This window comes from Hemiscyllium ocellatum, chromosome 1 (assembly GCF_020745735.1).
Source record: "Hemiscyllium ocellatum isolate sHemOce1 chromosome 1, sHemOce1.pat.X.cur, whole genome shotgun sequence".
NCBI lineage: Eukaryota > Metazoa > Chordata > Chondrichthyes > Orectolobiformes > Hemiscylliidae > Hemiscyllium > Hemiscyllium ocellatum.
This window is the reverse complement of record NC_083401.1, coordinates 20634350-20655348: the sequence shown is the minus strand read 5'-3', so window position 1 is coordinate 20655348 and position 20999 is coordinate 20634350. Positions and strand designations below refer to the sequence as shown.

At 42.9% G+C, this 20999-nt stretch overlaps 1 protein-coding gene across 1 annotated transcript in view; it reads left to right on the top strand.

Moving 5' to 3' along the window:
• slc4a11 (solute carrier family 4 member 11) overlaps window positions 1-20999 on the top strand; it is a 104071-nt gene that overhangs the window by 67828 nt on the left and 15244 nt on the right. Inside the window, exons 9-13 of the mRNA XM_060833250.1 lie at window positions 1517-1649; window positions 6157-6230; window positions 7579-7786; window positions 15465-15571; window positions 19527-19695. Of these exons, the coding sequence (XP_060689233.1) occupies window positions 1517-1649; window positions 6157-6230; window positions 7579-7786; window positions 15465-15571; window positions 19527-19695 (691 nt within the window). The remainder of the gene's footprint in view (window positions 1-1516; window positions 1650-6156; window positions 6231-7578; window positions 7787-15464; window positions 15572-19526; window positions 19696-20999) is intronic.

Here is a 20999-nt window from a genome sequence, read left to right as displayed (position 1 = left end):
AATGGTGACCAGGACTTTCATTATTTGTTGTCAGATCTCATCCAGTTCACTCATGCCCTTTGGGAGGGACATCTACTGTCCTTACCCGGTTTGTCTTGACTTTGACTCTGAACCCACAGTAATGTGGTTGACACATTATTGCCCTCTGAAGTAGTCCAACAGGCGAGTTGGTATAAGGGTAGTTATGATGGGCAACAAATACTCACCTCACCAGTAAATTCCATTTCCCATCAAAGCAGTTTTCAAAGAACAACCAAGTTTAGTACAGTACTTATGGAGTCAACATGGAAGTAGTCCGACCAGTCCATGCCAAACAATCCCAAACTAAACTAGTCCCACCTAACTGCTCTGGCTGATATCCCTCTAAACTTTTCCTATTTATGTATCCATCAAATGCCTTTTGAACATTACAATTGTACCCACAACCACCACTTCCTCAGAAAGTCCATTCCGCATGAGCCACTCTCTTTGTCCATAACAAAGATTGCCCATCATGTCATTTTTAAATCTCTCTTCCCACCTTAAAAATGTGCCTCCTAGCCTTGAAATGCTCCAACCTAGGGAAACGGCACCTACCCTCATGACTTTATAAACGTCTATAAGTTTGCCTCTCAACCTCCTACACTCCAGTGAAACAAGTCTCATCCTATCCAGCTTTTCTTTATAATTCAAACTTTCCACACCCAACAATATCCTGGTAAGTACCTTCTGAATCCTCCCCGACTTAATAATAATCTTCCTATAATAGGATGACCTGAACTGGACATAGTATGCCAGAATTGCTTTCCATCATTGTCACCAGAAAACATGCCCTTGATTTTTATTGGTACCATCCTCTGTTGTTTTAAAACAACAATCTGTAAATGGTCCAACATATCAGTGGCTTGTGTGGAATTGGATACCCTAGACTTTGACAAAGTCTGTAATGAAGAAGAACTTGTTGTTCATGTCTTTTTAATGAAGGAAATCTGTCCCCGATGTTGAAGGAGAGTGCAATCTGAGCCTTAGGATGGTTCAGGTAGAGTGTCCAATAGCCGGGTTGAGGAGGTGGGTTTTAAAACTGGAGGTGTACGTTTATTAAGGAGGTTCTTGAATGATATTGACATGGCAGAAGATACTACAGCCCCAATTCTGTTGAAGATCTTATTTAAAAATAATTCACAACAAGCTAATGCAGAAAAACAAAAGTCAAGCTAATGTTTCTTCAGAAAGCACCAGAGGTGCTGCTTATTTCAACTCATTGAACCCAAGATCCAATCACCCTAAAACACTCCTACTTATGGCAGAAACAGCCATCGATTTGATTTCAGGAGTCCACAATGGTTATTTCAAAAATTCCTATTTCTCTATGGATTTATCAAACTATGTTTAAAGTTACATAATTGGTACCTGATGTATTTCTGAAACTGACGTTGGAAATTGGCAAATGGAAGCAACTTATTCAGTTCCTCTGTACCTGCCTATCTTAAAGTTGCCTTGTGTCCTCTGGTAATCAAATGTTCTTTTCCCTCTCCAGTAATCCAGGGCATCTGCGATGACTACAATTTGAATTTCTTTGCATTCTACGCCTGTGTTGGCTTGTGGAATTGTTTCTTCTGTATTATCTATGGTATTGCTAATTTAAGTTCATTGAAGAAGTTTTTCAAAAGGTAAGTTGCAAAAGAAAAACTTGCTGGAGACTTTATTAACTTGATTGTGGCCTCTTGGGGCATTCCTTCCAACTGTGAAGAAATAGATTAGCTGGGGCTCAGTTCTTGTGTCTGAAGGAACCTTTGACACCTTTTGTTCTCTTTTTTTTTCTGAGCAACAGAACAGAGCCTTCTAATTATTGTTTCTCCATAGAAGAGCTGCTGGAGGGATTTCATCCTAAAGTGCTCGTGGTACTTGGTGTCAAGATCAATTCTAGAAAATTGACCCAGTGACATAGAAGGAAAAAGAATTATGCCCATGGCATGATGATCATGATGACGTTATGGCTTCTGCCGATGATGAAGTCAAAGATCTCTGTACCTATTCCTTGTGTTATTTGTGTCAGTGGGCCATTGGTAGCATGGGATGTTAACCTAACCTCATGATTTGATGTCAATAGAAGGAATCCTGAAGCTCTTGACCCACCATTAAAAGCCTACCTGGCTCACCTATTGCAGGAGTTACCCGTTTAGGCCTAAGAATACTCCTGCGCGCTCCCCCTCCCCCCGCCCGCCTTCAGCAGAGTTGACTCTTAAGTACTCTGTGAAGTGACTGAGCAAGCCTTAGTCGTTTTTTTTAAAAAACTCTACAGTGACATGAAGTGTGTGGTCTCATCACCACTCCAAGTGCAGCTAGTGATGGGCTGTAAATGCAGGCATTGACTAAGTCCTGAGAATGGAAAGAAACAGTTTGTATGTCAATACAGAACTAAAGTGCTGATTAATCCCTGTTGCTGAGTGACAAGAAATCTAATATTAAACATGTTCTGAGCTTCGAGATCAGATTTTGTTCTGGTGATTTTGAATAATGCATGATTGTCCGACATGGTACCTGATTATCTTTAAAGTTACAACTAGCTTTGTAAAGATGATGCTCCTTTGGACTCTATTTCAGAGGATGCCTGTAGGCTATGTGGATGCAAGAATTCTGTAACAGTGACCATGCAGAATCACCGATCACCTTTAATTTATCCAATTGTTATATGCAGTCCTGTTGTTTAAAATAGTTGTTTACAGCTTAATCCTCAAAGGCAATTATCAGAGTATTACAACTCAAACAAATTCCAGACAACTCTACAATTTATTTTCTTCTTTGTCAAGTATTTAACTAGTTCCCTATCAGAAGTTACTCTTGGAATCTGTCCAGAGACAGAGATTTTCTAGATCTTCATAATGTGCTCTTTTGTTGTAAATTTTTCACATTGCCTCTCTGGCTATTGCAAGTTGTCTTAGTTCTGTGTTGTCTGATACAGCCACAAAGTATTTTGCCTCATTTATGGTACCCTTCAGAATAATTTCATATCTCTGTTTAAACCTTCTGGAAACCTTCTCTGCTGTAATCAGTACGTTCTGAGTTTCACTCGTCTTAGGAATAGAGAATACCAGAGCACAGGACAGCCACCTGGCTCCTCAAGCCTGCTCCACCATCACCAAGATTGTTGTTGATCTTACTGAGTCAATTGCAAGAGACCTGACTGCAGTTTTGTGTTACATCATTCCTTGAGATGGCTGAGGGAAACCCTGTGTAACCTGATTTGTGCTGTTAACACAAAATCCTGAATGAAATCAGTAAAGCGCAAAATCTGTTTCAGTTTTTTTAAAAAAAGGTTTTTTTTTTGCCAAGGCTTGACGTTGTTTAGAATATCACCACTGATGGTGATGGCCTAGTGATGATCACTGGAGTGTTAATCCAGATACCCAGGTAATCTTACTGCCACAGTAGGTGGTTGAATTTTGAATTCAATTTAAAGAAATCTGGAGTTAAAAATCTAATGATGACGATTGTTGGAAAAACCCAACTGGTTCACTCATGTCCTTTTCGAGAAGGAGATTGCTGTCCTTCCCTAGTCTGGACTACATGTGACTCCAGACCCATGACATTTTAAAATAATTTCTCACAGGTTTGATCATGCTTAAACGCCCTTTCACCAGGAGATATATCCTTGATGTCAAATGATGACTCGCGCAGAGCTCCATGACTTCATTCTGTAACACTCAATTATTCAGTGGGATCATACAACCACCTTCCATAGGTTGACTAAGCTGGACATGTAAGTCTTAAGAGTGGTGGGCCTGTGGAATTCATTGCCACAGAGCACAGTGAAGGCAGGGACGTTAAATGTTTTCAAGGCAGAGATCGATAAATTCTTGATCTCGCAAGGATATTAAGGGCTACGGGGAGAGTGCGGGTAAGTGGCATTGAATTGCCCACCAGCCATGATTAAATGGAGGAGTGGACTCGATGGGCCAAATAGCCTTACTTCCACTTCTATGTTTTATGGTAAGTCCAGGATATCTCTGAGGTGTATAAAGTATTAAGGGACACAGATTGGGTAAGCATGGAGGTGCCCATAATTGGGGAACAACTTTAAGTTGATAAAAAGGTTTGGGTGCAGAGTTGAGGAAAAATATTCTTACCTAGAGAGTTCTAGACATCTAGAACTCATTGTTTAAAAGGGTGGTAGAGGCAGGAACCCTGAAGATTTTTAACTAGTATTTAAATGAGCACTTCAAAATGCCATATCCTCAAAGGCTATGGATGGAATGCTGGAAAATAGGGTTTAGAAGAGATAGATGCTTGATGATCGGCAGACAAGATGGGCTGAAGGGCCTCTTTCCATGCTGTAAAACCTCTGACTCTTTCTGGTCTCAATTGTTTTATTGGCTTAGCAGGTGGGTTTGGCTGACTACTTCAACACAACTGGAATTTCGCATTATCTGAATTTAACACCTCATTCATAGGCACATCATTATGGGCGGCACGGTGGCACAGTGGTTAGCACTGCTGCCTCACAGCACCAGAGACTCGGGTTCAATTCCCGACTCAGGCGACTGACTGTGTGGAGTTTGCACGTTCTCCCCGTGTCTGTGTGGGTTTCCTCCGGGCACTCCGGTTTCCTCCCACAGTCCAAAGATGTGCGGGTTAGGTGAATTGGCCATGCTAAATTGCCCATAGTGTTAGATAAGGAGTAAATGTAGGGGTATGGGTGGGTTGCGCTTCGGCGGGTCGGTGTGGACTTGTTTCCACACTGTAAGTAATCTAATCTAATCTAATCATCTAATCTAATCTAATCTCTGCAACCTGTCAAGTCTCAACAATTTCTAACATATCTTGAGAATATAACCAATGATTTTATAGTTTTGTAACATATCTTCTAATCCTCTGTACACTATGTCTCTGTTCATAATGCCAAGAAACATATCTCTTTATCATAACTTGGAGGCGCCTGTGTTGGACTGGGATGGACAAAGTTAAAAATCACACAACACCAGGTTATAGTCCACCAGGTTTATTTGGAAGCACTAGCTTTTGGAGTGCTGCTCCTTCATCAGGTGGTTGTGGAGGTTAAGATCATGCTCACAGAATTTATAGTCAAAGGAGTCCAGTGTTACGGAGATGTGATACAGTAAACAATCTTAGATTAAAACTTCCATCTTTAATAATTTTTAGATTAGATTAGACTCCCTACAGTGTGGAAACAGGCCCTTCGGCCCAACAAGTCCACACCGACCCGCCGAAGCACAACCCACCCATACCCCTAAATATACCCCTTACCTAACACTACGGGCAATTTAGCATGGCCAATTCACCTGACCCGCACATCTTTGGACTGTGGGAGGAAACCGGAGCACCCGGAGGAAACCTGGAGTTAAAAATCTAATGATGACGATTGTTGGAAAACCCCAACTGGTTCACTCATGTCCTTTTCGAGAAGGAGATTGCTGTCCTTCCCTAGTCTGGACTACATGTGACTCCAGACCCATGACATTTTAAAATAATTTCTCACAGGTTTGATCATGCTTAAACGCCCTTTCACCAGGAGATATATCCTTGATGTCAAATGATGACTCGCGCAGAGCTCCATGACTTCATTCTGTAACACTCAATTAATCTAAGATTGTTTACTGTATCACATCTCCATAACACTGGACTCCTTTGACTATAAATTCTGTGAGCATGATCTTAACCTCCGTAACCACCTGGTGAAGGAGCAGGGCACCAAAAGCTATTGCTTCCAAATAAACATCTTTATCATAGTGTTTAATGGTCATCTCGAGTTACTTACTGTGCCAGCCTTTTGCTCCTACACCTTTTTAAAATTATACCATTTTAGTTACCTTGTCCCTTTCTATTTCCCCATCTAAAATGAATCCATTCCCTGTAAAGTGTCGGTGTATCTAGCCATTTTACCCATCTGATCAGTTAAAGTTTGCTATTGTTCTGCTGACTACTTCCAAGTTTTGCGTCATCTGCAAACTTTATACTTGATTCTTCTGCAATCCTGCTCATATTTAAACAACATGGGGTATTTGCTCACATGAAATAGTTCTGTCAATAGTCTCTGTGAATCTTCTCTGCCTTGCTCTCTCAAACGAATTGTACATTACCAGAAATGTGAGCATGTGCATGTTTTTTTTTAAATGTTTTTCAGCTAACAGTGATCTAATTTATCCATGTCTTTCACAGGTCAACTGATGAGATCCTGGCAGTTTTTATATCTATTGCTTTTGTGGTGGATGCATGTAAAGGACTGGCCAAAAGTAAGTCTGTAAGAATGAAATTGGAGTTGTATTTTTTTTCCCTGCCTTAATTTCATTGTGCTTTCTTCTGTCCTTCACCTGCCACCTTCCAGTTTTCAACCCCCAAACTCCAGAAGGAACAATCCTGTTTCACTTTCATATCTAACAGCACACAAATGGCCAACCCTGCCACTATCAGAACTTTGCTCTAGCTGTCAGAATGATCCCAATCTACTCTTCATAACCAAAGTCTTTGTCAACTGTCCCTCTAAAAATATTGATCAAATTTATTTCTGCAATTAAATTGAATCTTACCAACCTTTCCAGGTGGACCTAGCCTAATGTGTCTATGTAACTATTGTCAGTCATTGTGAAAAAAACCCAACTACATCCTTTAGGGAGGGAACTGTCAACCTTGTCCATTTTGGTGTGCGTGTGACTCCATGTGGTTAGCTCTGAACTGCCCTTTGTAATGGTCAAAGAAGCCACTCAGTCCCAGCACAGAAATGCCGACTCGGTCAGTGATGCCAATTCCTATTCACCTGTCACCCCATGTTTGCTAATGTACATTTTGTCTTGATTTTTAAAAAATCTTCATCCATGGCCTTGACCTTTTCTGTCTCTAGTCTCCTGAAGTCCCACAGCACACTGACGTCTGTACTCCTTCAACAGCTCCTTCCAGCACCGCAACCATCTTAGGGGGTCAGAGGGCAGTAGGTGCATCGAATGCCGCCAAGCTCCCCTCCAATCCACACACCATCCTGAATTGGAAATGTATCACTGTTCCTTCACGGTCACTGCGTCAAAATCCTGGAACTTCCTCCCTAACCACATACATAGACAGCAGCAGCTGAGACAGCCAGATACTCCCTTGCACAAATAATTTTTTAAAAATCATCTTTAATTCTGTTCACTCCACTTCAGCTGCCTGGAGCCTAAACTTTGGATTTTTCTCCCTCAAAGTCTTTGACTCTATGCATATCTCTAACCCTTTCGAAGATTTTTTTCTAAATTCTTTTGTGGGATGTGGGTGTTGCTAGTTGGCCGGCATTTATTTTCTGTCCCTAGTTGTTTTGAGAAGGTGATAGGTAGCTACCTTCTTAAACCACTGCAATGGGTTGACCTATAGTGTCATTAGGGACGGACTTAAGGAATCCTTTAAAGTCTACTGCTTTGGCTAAATGCTTTACCATCTGCCCAGATCTCACCTTGCGAAGTTACAATGATGCTGTAAAGTACCTTGGGACATTCTGCTAGATTAATGGCACTATATAAATACAGGCCATTGTTGTAAAATAATGTATTGAGCCCTTTGAAAGCTGGAATCACAATGCTGGCTACTTACCCATTTTCTCCCTTTTGCTCTTAGTTTTTCAGAGTTATTACTTCTGTCCAGAAAGACATTCAAACCACCTTGGATGGGGCCAGGATCTCAGCTCTATGTCTAACACCACTCCTGCGATCAATAGCACGTATCCCGGTGCAGAGACGTGTGGGCGAGACACTGCAGTGCTCAGTCTGATCTTGATGCTCGGTACACTCTGGCTGGGATACACCTTGTTTCAGTTCAAGAAGAGGTATTTCCCGCTAAGCCCTTGAACAGCAGATGAGATGGTCTCCATAAAGGTGTTGCTCAGCTTGTGCACCCTCAACCCAGCTAGACCCCTCTCCTGACTGAGTCAATCCATCCATCACCTTGGCTACAACAGGCAGCAATAGCCTCGTACTTTAAAAAGACAAGTAGTGTTGCCTTTTCTTAAGAGAGGGAAGGTCCTTTTATATCTCATTTTTGATGTAGGCAGGTTAAGTGATCCCACAAAAACGTCTGTGATCTAATTGAAGAATAAGCTGCTCTGGACAGATACACTAATATTGTATTTAAGAAGGGTAGCAGGGATAATCCAGGTAATTATAGACCGGTAGCCTGAAGTCAGTAGTAGGGAAGCTGCTGGAGAAGATACTGAGGGATAGAATCTATTCCCATTTGGGAGTAAATGGGCTTATCATTGATAGGCAACATGGTTTTGTGCAGGGAAGGTAATGTCTTATCAACTTAATAGAATTCTTTGAGGAAGTGCTCCGGTTTCCTCCCACTGTCCAAAGATGTGCAGGTCAGGTAAATTAGCAATGCTAAATTGTCCATCGTGCTAGGTGCATTAGTCAGAGGGAAATGGGTCTGGGTGGGCTACTCTTCGGAGGGGGTGTGGACTAGTTGGGCCAAAGAGCCTGTTTCCACACTGTAGGGAATCTAATCTAAGTGATAAAGTTGACTGATGAGGGAAGGATTGTAGAGATCCTATACATGGACTTCAGTAAGGTGTTTGAGTAAAAAATGAGGTCTGCAGATGCTGGAGATCACAGCTGCAAATGTGTTGCTGGTCAAAGCACAGCACAACCTAACCTGCAATCCTCTTCCTGACCTCTCCGCCCCCACCCCACTCCGGCCTATCACCCTCACCTTGACCTCCTTCCACCTATCCCACCTCCATCGCCCCTCCCCCTAGTCCCTCCTCCCTACCTTTTATCTCAGCCTGCTTGGCTCTCTCTCTTATTCCTGATGAAGGGCTTATGCTCGAAACGTCGAATTCTCTATTCCTGAGATGCTGCCTAACCTGCTGTGCTTTGACCAGCAACACATTTGCAGCTTCAGTAAGGTGTTTGACAAGGTTCCCCATGGTAGGCTGATGGAGAAAGTGAAGTAACATGGGGTCCAGGATGTGCTAGCTAGATGGATAGAGAATCGGCTGGGCAACAGGAGACCGAGAGTAGTCGTGGAAGGGAGTTTCTCAAAATGGAGAACTGTGACCAGTGGTGTGCCACAGGGGTCCGTGCTGGGACCACTATTGTTTGTGATATACATAAATGATTTGAAGGAAGGAATAGGTGGTCTGAATAATAAGTTTGCAGATGACACTAAGATTGGTGGAGTAGCAGATAGTGAAAGGGACTGTCAGAAAATGCAGCAAAATATAGATAGATTGGAGAGTTGGGCAGAGAAATGACTGATGGAATTCGATCTGGGCAAATGCAAGCTGATGAATTTTGGAAGATCCAATTCAAGAGTGAACTATACGGTAAATGGGAAAAGTCCTGGGGAAAATTGATGTAGAGGGAGATTAGGTCCATCGTACCCTGAAGGTGGCAACACAGGTCAATAAAGTGGTCAAAAAGGTATACGGCATGCTTTCCTTCATCGGACAGGGTACAAGAATTGGCAGGTCATGTTATAGTTGCATAAGACTTTGGTTTGGCCACATTTGGAATACTGCGTACAGTCTGGTCGCCACATTGGTGAGGGTGCAGAGGTTCACCAGGATGTTGCCTGGTACGGAGGGCGCTACTTATGATGAGATGTTGAGTAAATTAGGATTATTTTCTTTAGGAAGATGGAGGTTGAGGAGGAACTGATTGAGGTCTACAAAATCATGAGAGGTATAGACAGAGTGGGTAGCAAGAAGCTTTTTCCTCAGAGGGAGACTCTATTACTAGGGGTCATGAGTTCAAAGTGAGAGAGGAAAAGTTTTTAAAGGGGATATGTGTGGAAAGTTCTTTATGCAGAACATGGTGGGTGCCTGGAACGCGTTGCTAGTGGAGGTGGTAGAAATAGGCATGATAGCGTCATTTAAGGTGTATCTAGACAGATACATGAATGGGCAGGGAGCAGAGGGATACGGAACCTTAGAAAACAGGTGACAGGTTCAGATAGAGGATCTGGATTGCCGCAGGCTTGGAGGGCCGAAGGACCTGTTCCTGTGCTGTAATGTTCTTAGTTCTACATGAATCATCTGAGGTCCCTGGATCACTTGAGAAACTGTTTTATAAAACTCCTCAATTAACGCATGGTATTACATAGGAAATATATGATTCATGCCCCACTCATGAGTTTCACCAGCTCTACCAACCTCAAGTGTCTCATCATCACCTGCCATCCCCTTCTGTCCCTTTGTGAGGGGAGTGGAGGGAGGGAGGAGGCAAATGTGGGAGTAGTGCAGAGAGCGGGAGAGTTTAGGGGGTGGGTGTCAGATGGGTGTGAAAATGGGGATGGGGTTAATTGGAAGGGAAAAGTGTGGGAGAGAAGGAGCAAATGGGGAGAGGAAGGGGGTGGGAGGGAACAAAGTTGGGGAAGGTGGATGAATTGGAAGGAGGAGAGTGTAGGATTGCGATGTGAATGTAGGAGGTGCGAGGGGCATGATTGTGGGAGGAGGGGGTTTGGGGTGAGTCTGAGTGGGGAGGATGAGGGCACGTGAGATGGTGAGGAGGCATTTGGGAGGGTGTGGCAGGACAAGGGGCAAGTTGGGGCGGGGTGTGAGTATGGGATGGGGGAGATTGCAAGTATGTGATTGGGGATGGGGTCGAGTGTGGAATGGATGTACAAAAGACCGGTACAGCACAGGAACAGGCCCTTCAGCACAACAAGCTTGCACGTGATCCATATCCCTGTTCCCTGCCATATCCCTGTTCCCTGTCTGCTTCCATATATGTTAGAATGCCTCTTAAACAATACTATTGTACCTGCCTCCTCCACCACCACCTCTGGCAGTTCAATCCAAGCACTTGTGCAACAAAATCTGTCTCTCACATCTCCTTTAAAATTTCCCCCTTTTTACCTTAAACCTTTTTCCCTAGTATTTCATGTTACTACCCTGGGAAAAGGGCTCTGATTAGACATTCTATCCATGCCTCTAGTATTTTGGTCCCTTTCTATCAGGTTGCTTCACATCATTTGATATTGAAGCGAAAACCAAGCTTGTCCAATCTCTCCTGATAGCTAATACCCTCCAAACCAGACAACCTCCTGGTAAACCATTTCTGTACCCTCTCCAAAGCCTCCACATCCTTCTGGTGGTGTGGCAACCAGAACTGTACACAGTATTCCAAATGTGGCCTCACTAAAGTTCGATGCAGCTGCAATGTCACTTACCAATTTTTATACTCTACGCAGTACCTGATGAAGGCAAGCATGCCTCTTGACCTCCGGTTCTGTTGCTAGGGAGTCCATGCAGTTGCATTGGAGGCCGTTCAGAAGAAGTTCACTGGACAGATTCCAGAGAGGAAGGGTTTGTCTTAAGAGAGATTTAAGCAGTTTAGGCCTACACTCTCTGGAGTGTAGAAGAATGAGAGGAAATCTAATTGAGGTTTATAAGCTACCAAAGGAGGACTGAAAGTTTAGTCCTCAGCAAAGACCTCCCCTTCATCCCTTTATGCTTCCAGATTAATGAGTTTGACATGCATTGTGACAGCAAACATTTCTTTCTCCGCCTCTGGGCACACTTTTTTAAACAAGACTCCTGCCCATTCTCTTGCCTCCAACACACCCCATCCACATGGACACCTGTGCTGGCCTGTTACCCGGCCTTGACCTCTTCATTTCTAACTGTCGCTGTGAGATAGACCGCCTCAATCTGTCTATTCCTCTCACCCACTCCAGCCTGCTGCCCTCCACTCCCTCAGTTCCAACCCCACCAACCCCAACCTCACCATCAAACCTGCAGACAGGAGGGTGCAGTGATAGTTTGGCACACTTACCTCTAAGACACCTCCTCCTACTGCCTCCTTGACCACGCCCTCACCTCTCATCACCAAACCATCAATGCATCTCCTCCATTTCCCGCACCTCCACGTTTGAATCCCACCCCTCCCAATGCAATAAGGACCAAACCCCACCTCCCACCACCAGTCCTCACCTTACACCTCACCAACCTCCACATACACCGCATCATCTTCTGTCACCTACAAGTAGACACCACCTCTTTCAGTATTTCAGAGAGACCATTTCCTCCATGACTCCCTTGTCAGATACACACCATCCCCCTTCCCCCACACCCCACAGCTCACTCCACTCCCAGCACCTTCCCCGCAGGAAGTGCAAAACCTGCGCTCATACCACTCTCCTCACCTCCATCCAAGGCCCCAAAAGATCCTACCAAATCTGATAGAAATTTACTTGTACCTCCACCAATGTCATCTAATGTATCCATTGCACCCAGTCTTCTACATCGGAGATACAGGATGCCACCTTGCAGATCGTTTCAGAGAATATCTCTGAACCTGCACCAACTAACCCCACCACCCATAACTGAACACTTCAACTGGCCCTCCCACTCCTCCAAGAACTTGCAGGTCGTGACCTCTTCCGTCACCAAACCCTAGCCACCTGACGCCTGGAGGAAGAACACCTTATCTTCTGCTTTGGGATCCTGCAACCACACTGGATCAATGTGGATTTCACCAGTTTCCTCATTTTCCCCTCCCACCAGCACCCCCTCCCCCCACCCCATCTTATCCCAGTCCCAAGCCTCCAGCTCTGTGCTGCCGTCTTGCTCGAAGTCCTTTTGCCTGCAAACAACCACTCCAACCAACCCCTGCAAGCTCCTGTCTAATTCAATCAAAATTCACCTTGCCCAAATTTAGAACTTGAGCCTGTGGACCAGTTTTGTCCCCCTCCATAACTATTTTAAAATTAGTAATACTATGGTCACCAGTCCCAAAGTGCTCCCCCACTGTTGCCTCCATCCCCTGTCCTGTCCTGCCCTATTTCCAAGAATAGATTGAGTTTTGCACCTTGTGGAATTGGACCCTCTATATACTGATTGAGGAAACTTTCCTGATCACACTTAGCTGGGGTGGAATTTGTTAAGCCCTTAACACTCTGGCAGTCCTAGTTTATGTTAGGAAAATTAAAATCCCCTACTAGGACAACCCTATTGCTCCTGCAAGTTTCCCAGTCTCCCTGCATATTTGTTCCTGTAATTCTTGTTGATTGTTTGGGGCCGATAGTACAACTCCAAAGACATCACCATCCCCTTATTTCTTAGCTCCACCCACAAAGCCTCGCTGGATGATTCTTCAGTTATTTCATCTCCGATTACTGCTGTGAAGCTCCCCTTTATTAAAGTGCAGCTCCCCCTCCCCTTCTTCCACCACCTCTGTCCCACCTAAAACATTATACTTTGGCACATTAAGCTGCCAGTCCTGTCCCTCCCTTAGCCATGTTTCTATAATGGCTATAATATCCCAGTCCCATGTCCCTATCCACGCCCTGAGTCCATCCGTCTTGCCTGTTAGCTTCCTGCATTGAATTAGATGCACTTTAACACAATGGGCAATCCTTGTTCCCTGTCGTGTTCCAGTCTGACCTGTCTCTTCAACTTATTATTTCTGATTACTGTATCTCCTTCCAGCCTCTCACCTGCCTCCCTGCTGTTGAGGATTCCATCCACCTGCCAATCTAGTTTAACCCCTCCTTGGTAGCACTAACAAACCTGGCCACCAAGATATTGGTCCCCCTCCAGTTCAAGTGCAACTTCTCTCTCTTGAACAGGTCAGCTCTGCCCCAGAAAAGATCCCAATGTCTCAAAATCTGAATCCCTGCCACCTGCACCAATTCTTTAGCCATGCATTCATATGCCATATGCTCCTGTTCTTACCCTCACTAGCACGTGGCACTGGAAGTAATCCGGAGATTATCACTGACGAGGTCATGGTTTTTCACTTGTTTCATATTGAGGTGGATGCTGGGGCATTGAGTAAATTTAGGGAGGACGCAGGAGATATTTGCATTTAGTAATGTGTTGAAGGGTTGTGGAGAATGGTAGGAAAGCAGAGTTGAGGCTCAGCCATGATCCTATCAAATGCTGAAGGGGCTGAATGGCCTGCCCATGTTGTTATGTAAGCTACGCTACACTTTTTAAAAACAGGCTTGTAAGACTCAACTAGCGTATTATCAGAACTGGACACTACACTTTAGGAATCTTGTCAATATTTTTGAGAAGATGCAGAAGGAATTAATAAATGGGTCTGAGGAATGACTGACTTTGGTTCTGAAGACTTGGAGCAGCTGGTTGGAAATGAAGAAGTAGGGAGGGGAGAACCTTTTTCTCCATTGGCAGCAGGTTCAGCAGCCAGAGCTCACAAAGTTTAAGGTGATTGGCAAAAGAGCACAGAGGTGATACCAGACATTTTTCTTGTGCATTAAGATCTGGAATGTGCTGCCTGAAAGGATGGTAGAAGCATATTGTATTATGTTCTAAAGCTAATTCTTTAAACACTTGAAGGGACTATTCTTACTCTGGAATGTGAGGAAAATATAAGAGAGTGAGATTAGTTGGCTAACTCCAGCACAAAATTAGCATAAGTGTGATGAGCTGAAAAACTTTGCTGTCTACTGTTCTGGGTAAGATTCTGTGATTCACTAGATTGCCTGTCTTGGATTTTAGTCCTTGTGTACCATAATTATAGTGGTTTTCTTGAGTGAGGTGGAGGCTGAGAGGAAACTTGATAGGAGTCTATAAAATTATGAGATGCATAGATATGGTTGACAGAATCTTTTCCCAGGAGTTGAAATATCTAATACATTTAAGATGAGAGAGGGAAAGTTCAAAGGAGATGGTGTAAAAGGTTTTTACACCGATCAGTAGGAGTCTGGAACGTGCTGCCAAGGGTGGGGGCAGATTGGGCATTTGAAGGGATTTTAATAAACATATAAAATTCAAGGAATGAAGGCTTATGGACCAAGGGCTGGCTGAAGGGATTAGTTTAATTTGACCCCCAAAGGACTCATACCTGTGCTCTTCTGTTCTATGTTCTTTAATTACTCAAGCCTAACTTCTTACCCATTAACTCTCTACGCAAATCCTGCAGCTTTATAGTCTTGCCCATTCATTCAGTAACTTGTGAAGCATTTCTCTGCTGTGTAGGCGAGAACTGATTATAAGGCATATATTTTCATTTGAATACAGCTGACCTAGGAGACACTTTGATGCTCAGTTGTGTTGTTAACTGGGAATGCTTGATATTTTACCATCAGTAATTTCTCGTGCATCCATTTTGACTTGCCTTCAAAACTCAACAATGATGATAGAGTCTTTGTCTAATCCTAGCAATTAGTCTGAACCAGCGAGTTTACAGCAGGTTCCGAGGTGACTATCAGTCCAGTCACTGGTTCCTCTTAAGCCAGTTACGCACATCGTGTCTGCAGTGACTCCTGAAATATAGCCCTAAATGTTTTTTTTATTGTAAGAAATCAATATAATTATTGGAAATGTTCTAGCAACTAACCTTAAGAGAGATGAGACATTAAATAAATATTTAGTGTACTATTGAACCACTCTGCCAGTTTTAACGTCACTGTCTAATGTTTCGGCTGATTCTGTTGAGTCTAGTCTTGCCAGCAAACAATATTGGCTGATTTGTAATTTTTTCCATCCAACTTTATTTCACTTGGGTGTACTTTTCAAAATGTTATTCTTTTTACAGCCCTTTTCTACATGCCAGGGTCCGAGAAACCCTGTCTGATTGTGCCTTGCCAATATCTGTGGTGGTGTTTTCATTTGTGGGATCATACCTTTTTAGAGATATAAAGGGTACGTTCATTCATTTACCTCATGAAACCTGTATTATTTTTAGTTTTGTTCTGAAATTGTTCTGTTTGACTCTATTCTGTTGGATCATTTCATCCCATTCTTTGGCCTGCATTCTCGCTCTCTCACTTGCTGTCATTCTTGTGTGCTCTCTTGATCCTTTTCTTGAAGTAATTTGCCACATGGTTGCGTTTGGCTAATCTTCAGAAGTTATTAGTGTGCATTTATTGTCAAGGTATAAAGATTTATGGCTTCAGTAAGATTGTTGAAGACCTCCATTGAACTGGAGGGGGAAGACAAGTGGTAGGGGCAGAGTGATGCATGGGAGGTGGGAGAAACCAATGGTACAGAGGATAAAGAGATGTCTTGAGCTATCTCTAGCAATGAAAGAGTTAGGCAGAGTTTGTTTGAAATTAAAAGGGATTGTACCATGAATATGGAATTTTGACTGGAGAACCGAACATAGCACAATCGAGCATAAGTGGTGGAAATGGGAGACTGAATTCAACAGGCAAAAAGAAATGACTTTTGGAAGAATTTCAAGATTTTCATTGGACTCCAATTCTTTCAGGTCACACCACCTCATTGCTCAACCTACTTGCTTTTGATAAAAGTCAGAATGGGAGCTGAGTGCTATTGAAGGAGAAACAAGTCAGAAAAGTGCGCAGAAGCTGGGGGAGTCTCTCTTTAGATTTTGATTTATTGTAGTCATGTGTACCTAAGTACAGTTTTTATTTTGTTTTGTGAGCAGATCATAGCAAACAAGGACATGCAGATGATAGGGTGCTTAGTTAGAACAAGAGATACAAGTTACACTGCTCAGAAGGTGCACAAATCAAAATCAACATTATTTGAAGTTAGAGAGTCCATTCTTCAATCTTAACGCAGGGAAGAAGCTGTTCCTGTACCTGCTGGTGCATGTGTTCAAGCTTCTGTATTTTCTGCCTGACAGAAGTGTTACAGGAAAAGAGTTACAAATTACAACACAAGATTATAGTCTAACTGGTTTATTTGGACCTGTTGGATTATAACCTGGTGTTGTGTGATTTTTAACTTTGGTAAAAACAAAGTCTGGTGAAGGGCTTTTGCCCGAAACATTGATTTTCCTGCTCCTTGGATGCTGCCTGACCTCCTGTGCTTTTCCAGCACCACTCTAATCTGATTTTTAACTTTGTCTACCCCAGTCCAACACAGACAACTCCATGTCACGGGAAAAGAGCACTAGTTGAAGCCCAGCATCAACTGGTTGACATGGATGCTGGTTAATCATGGAGTTATTTTGTGTCAATGGTCACTTGCTCAGTGCATGATCATTGGGAATTTATCACAATCACCATGATCATTGCTAGCACTTGCAAAAGCAGAGTTTCAGAAGTACAGAATAAGCAAGCTAAAAATAGTATCCATTACAGAAGTTAAAGGGATGCTGTTGGGGATGGGAAAGAAAATCATTCCCTCAGTTTGGAACTTGGGGATGTTACCAGATCACCTCGGTGTGAAAGTTGATCCCATACCCTTTGGATTTTGAAGTGAGTGTTTATACTGAGTCAGGATTTCTGACTGAAGAAGGATGTGAACAAGACCATTTGTACACATGAAGATTTGTCGATGATTGTTCCCAGAAGTAGTCTGTGGAATGTATCGGGAAAAGACTGTACTCATCAAATATTGTTGTGACGGCTGCCCAAGCAATCGCAGAACCCCTTCATTTCTACATCATAGATTGCTATTTTCTATAGTGGTTTGTTCGCACTTCTAACCTCATCCTATTTCCAAGGGTATGACGAGAGCTCTCTGACATCTTGTCCAGCCCTTCAACACTTGGTATTCATTTCTAACCTTCACTGCATCTTTGGTTCACTCGTGACGATCCCTCTTACCTGCCTCAGCTCTGGACTTGCTTCTCCAAGTGCCTCTGCTTCATTCTCCACCATTTATGTGCATTGCTATAAATTTGATAAGTGCATCCAGATTCCAGTGGCTTTGCAGAGCTAATGTTGTCGTCATTGTCCCGCTCTCAGGACACCGATAAGTAACCAGCCAATGGTTGGGATTTTTCTCATCATCTGTAGCCTTGTGGTAGTGAATTTAGGTCATGGGAAATCCTGAAGAAGAGTATGGGTTATCCTGGCTGGGATCAGAAGACTTCCAACACTGATAACTAGGGCTCTTTGATAATGCTAGAAGGACAAAAGAACTTGACATTTGTTCGTTCTCGACTCCATTGCCAAGAATATGCCACCAAATGCATCAGTATAAGATGCTGCTTTAAGAATGACCCCACGGCCTAAGGCTTTTCTTGAGTGGATTTGTCAAATTTTTCTGTGTAGCATCTTGGGACATTTTACAATGTTAAAAACAACATATAAATGCAAGTTGTATCTTCAAGAGTAAAACTTCAAATTAGAACTGGTAGTACAACAGGACAGACTTGTCTCTTCCAGCCTTTTAAGAGTTTTCTGTTCTTCTAACACTGACCATGTGATTAATTTGTATAATTGTTTGGTATTAAACTCTTAAACATGGTGGAAAGGAGTCAAGAAGCTAAAGCTTTTCATTTTATGCTCATTGACACTGGGATGCAAGAAACAGGCTTAACAGAAGTGGTATCTGATTTATACAGCATCAGAAGAGGCTGCTGATAGGTTGGACTGTTATTGACCTGGAGATGCAGCAAGAACAGTTAACTGTCCATCTTAATTCTCAGGCCAGGCAGATGGATTCTGATTGGTCAGTGTGTTGCTGGGGAATTCTGAGGTGGATTAACCCTTTATTTCCTCTATGGAAAAGGCACAACATCTGCTAATTTCTCTTATAAATGTAAAACTAGGTCCCATGCATGAACATATGCAGCTTCGATCGTTTGAAAAATGTATCACAGTGTGGGCCTGACTGATGATGTTACACTGGTTGCTGGTGTAACTCTTAGCACAATCTGGGTTAAGAAATGATTTCCAAAAGCAGAATCGTATCTCATTGTGGACATACTTTGCTGAGACTCTCAGGTGTGGGTTGGTTGAGCCTAATTTAGCATGCTGCCTACTGTGAACGGTCAATAGAACGTGTTGATTGATATCGTCTGCCTCATACCGGGTATTGCACTAGCCTGAAACTCCGATTACATTCCTGTCTTGTGTAGTAGGAAAAACATCAAACAGCACATGGCACTGACCATGCTGAATCTACCCATGCCTGTGAGCCTCAGCAAAGATTCCGCTATTAGGAATCATTTATTGAATACTCTAGGCTGTTCTAAGAGTTAGACTGGAAACCAGCTTAAAATCATCAGCCAGGCTCTTAGTGTAATACTTTTGCACACATTAGAAGCTACATATTAATGCACAGGACCTTGTTTTATTCCAGCAAAAGGAATTTGTACATGATTGCATCTTTTTATTATTAAAATGGAAAGGGGTCCGAGAGTGCATCTCTCTCTCTTCTCTCTTTCTCTTTTCACTGTCAATCTCTGCTGCATTCCTATGGCAACACCCTAACCATTGAGAGTCTGCTTGCATGGTCTGAGAAATAAGATTGACAGTTAACAGCTATCATGCCAATATGCATGCTCCTCTCAAGATGTACATGCCAATTTATAAAGTCTGTTTCCTACAGTTTGGTCCTGGTGAGTGCAAGATGAAAAGCCTAAACTTCCATGACACTTTTTGGTAAGGACTGGTTGATGGCCTTACGATTGAACCCAACAGGAAGGAGGATTCAGCAGGGTTGATGTGCACAACTAAAGGCTCTTCAATGCCTTAAAATATTTGTTCAAAGAATTTTAGCTGCAAATTCTCTTAAATATAGTACATTATGTACAGCTCATCGGGTGTTTTAAACATTGTGAATGCAACAATTTGGGTTATTGTTTCAATAGCTGTACATAGAGGTTTTGTTATTATTCATGTGATTGTGTTAATGCTGACCATTTCTAACATTTACTTTTATTTCTATTTTCCAGTTGCTTCATTTAGTTATAATCCCCATAGTGGTTTATTCAACCTGGCCCCATTTCACCTCCTCTCTATTGGAGCAATATTTGGTGGGATGGGTTTGGGCTTTCTTCTCTCAATGCTCTTCTACTTGGAACAGAACATTGTGATGTCATTAACAAACGCCCCTCAAAACAGGTAAGATGTTAACAAACTTTCCTAAATCAACTAGTCTTATGCACTCAGTCCAATCTCCTCCAGCCTTGTTTCCTAGCTCACGCTTTTCATTCTCTCGACTCTGCTCAGTCTCCATCTCCGTCCATCAGTGCTGGATGACTCGGACCCATTGTGCTCAGAGAGGCACTATCTTCACCTTGCTACATCTGCTTTCATAATCCTTTTTGAAAGTTACCTGTGCATCTCTCTGAGCTCATTTTCACAATTACCTTAAATATTACCCTTCAAGGTGGCTCAGTGGTTAGCACTGCTGCCTCACAGCACCAGGGACCTGGGTTCAATTCCCACCTCGTCTGTGTGGAGTTTGCACATTCTTCCAATGTCTGCGTGGGTTTCCTCCGGGTGCTCCGGTTTCCTCCCACAGTCCAAAGATGTGCAGGTCAGGTGAATTGGCCATGCTAAGTTGCCTGTAGTGTTAGGTGCATCAGTCAGGAGTAAATGTAAGGGAATGGGTCTGGGTGGGTTGCTCTTCGGAGGGTCGGTGTGGACTTGTTGGGCCAAAGGACCTGTTTCCACACTGTAGGGAATCTAATCTAATGCACTGTCCAAAATGTCAGTGATGCTGCAAACAGAACATTTTTCCTGGAATTGGGTGTTTGAAGAATAGGCACAATGTTCAGGCTGCGAAGAGATGCTGAAGGGATTTATAATAAATTGCTTCAGCATTCAACATGATCATAGATGATCTTCTATGTCAATACCATATTCCCCTTTCTCTCGATACCCCTTGATGCATTTAGTGTCTAAACATTTATCTTTCTCTTCCTTGAATATTTTTAAGGACTCAGTCTCCACAGCCATCTGAGGTAAAGACACGACAAGCATCTCATCCCAGGATTTAGTCGAGTGAATCTATTCTTCTGCTTGTAATAGAAATTATGTTCGTAAATAAAATGGTCAAACTGTCCATGAAAAGTGGTTTTTGCCATGCCCTGTATAACTAAGGAAAGGTCCCATGTACCTTGCACTGAATGACAACCTGCCTTATAACTTGCTACACGTGCACATTAACTTCTTGGGACTCATGTACTAAGGCCCTTAGATCCCTCAGTTGCCTCCAAGTTCTGCAGTTTCTCCTCCATATACTTCCATGGCTTTGCTCCTCCAACCTCTATAATCTGCACCAACCCGACAATCTTGGGAGAAGCCGACACTCCTATAATTCTGCACTCCTTTTAAATTTCCTTGACTTTAAGCACTTGGCCATTGGCAATTGAAATGACCTACCTGTAGCCTAAATTCTGTAGTTCACCCCCCCGAACCTT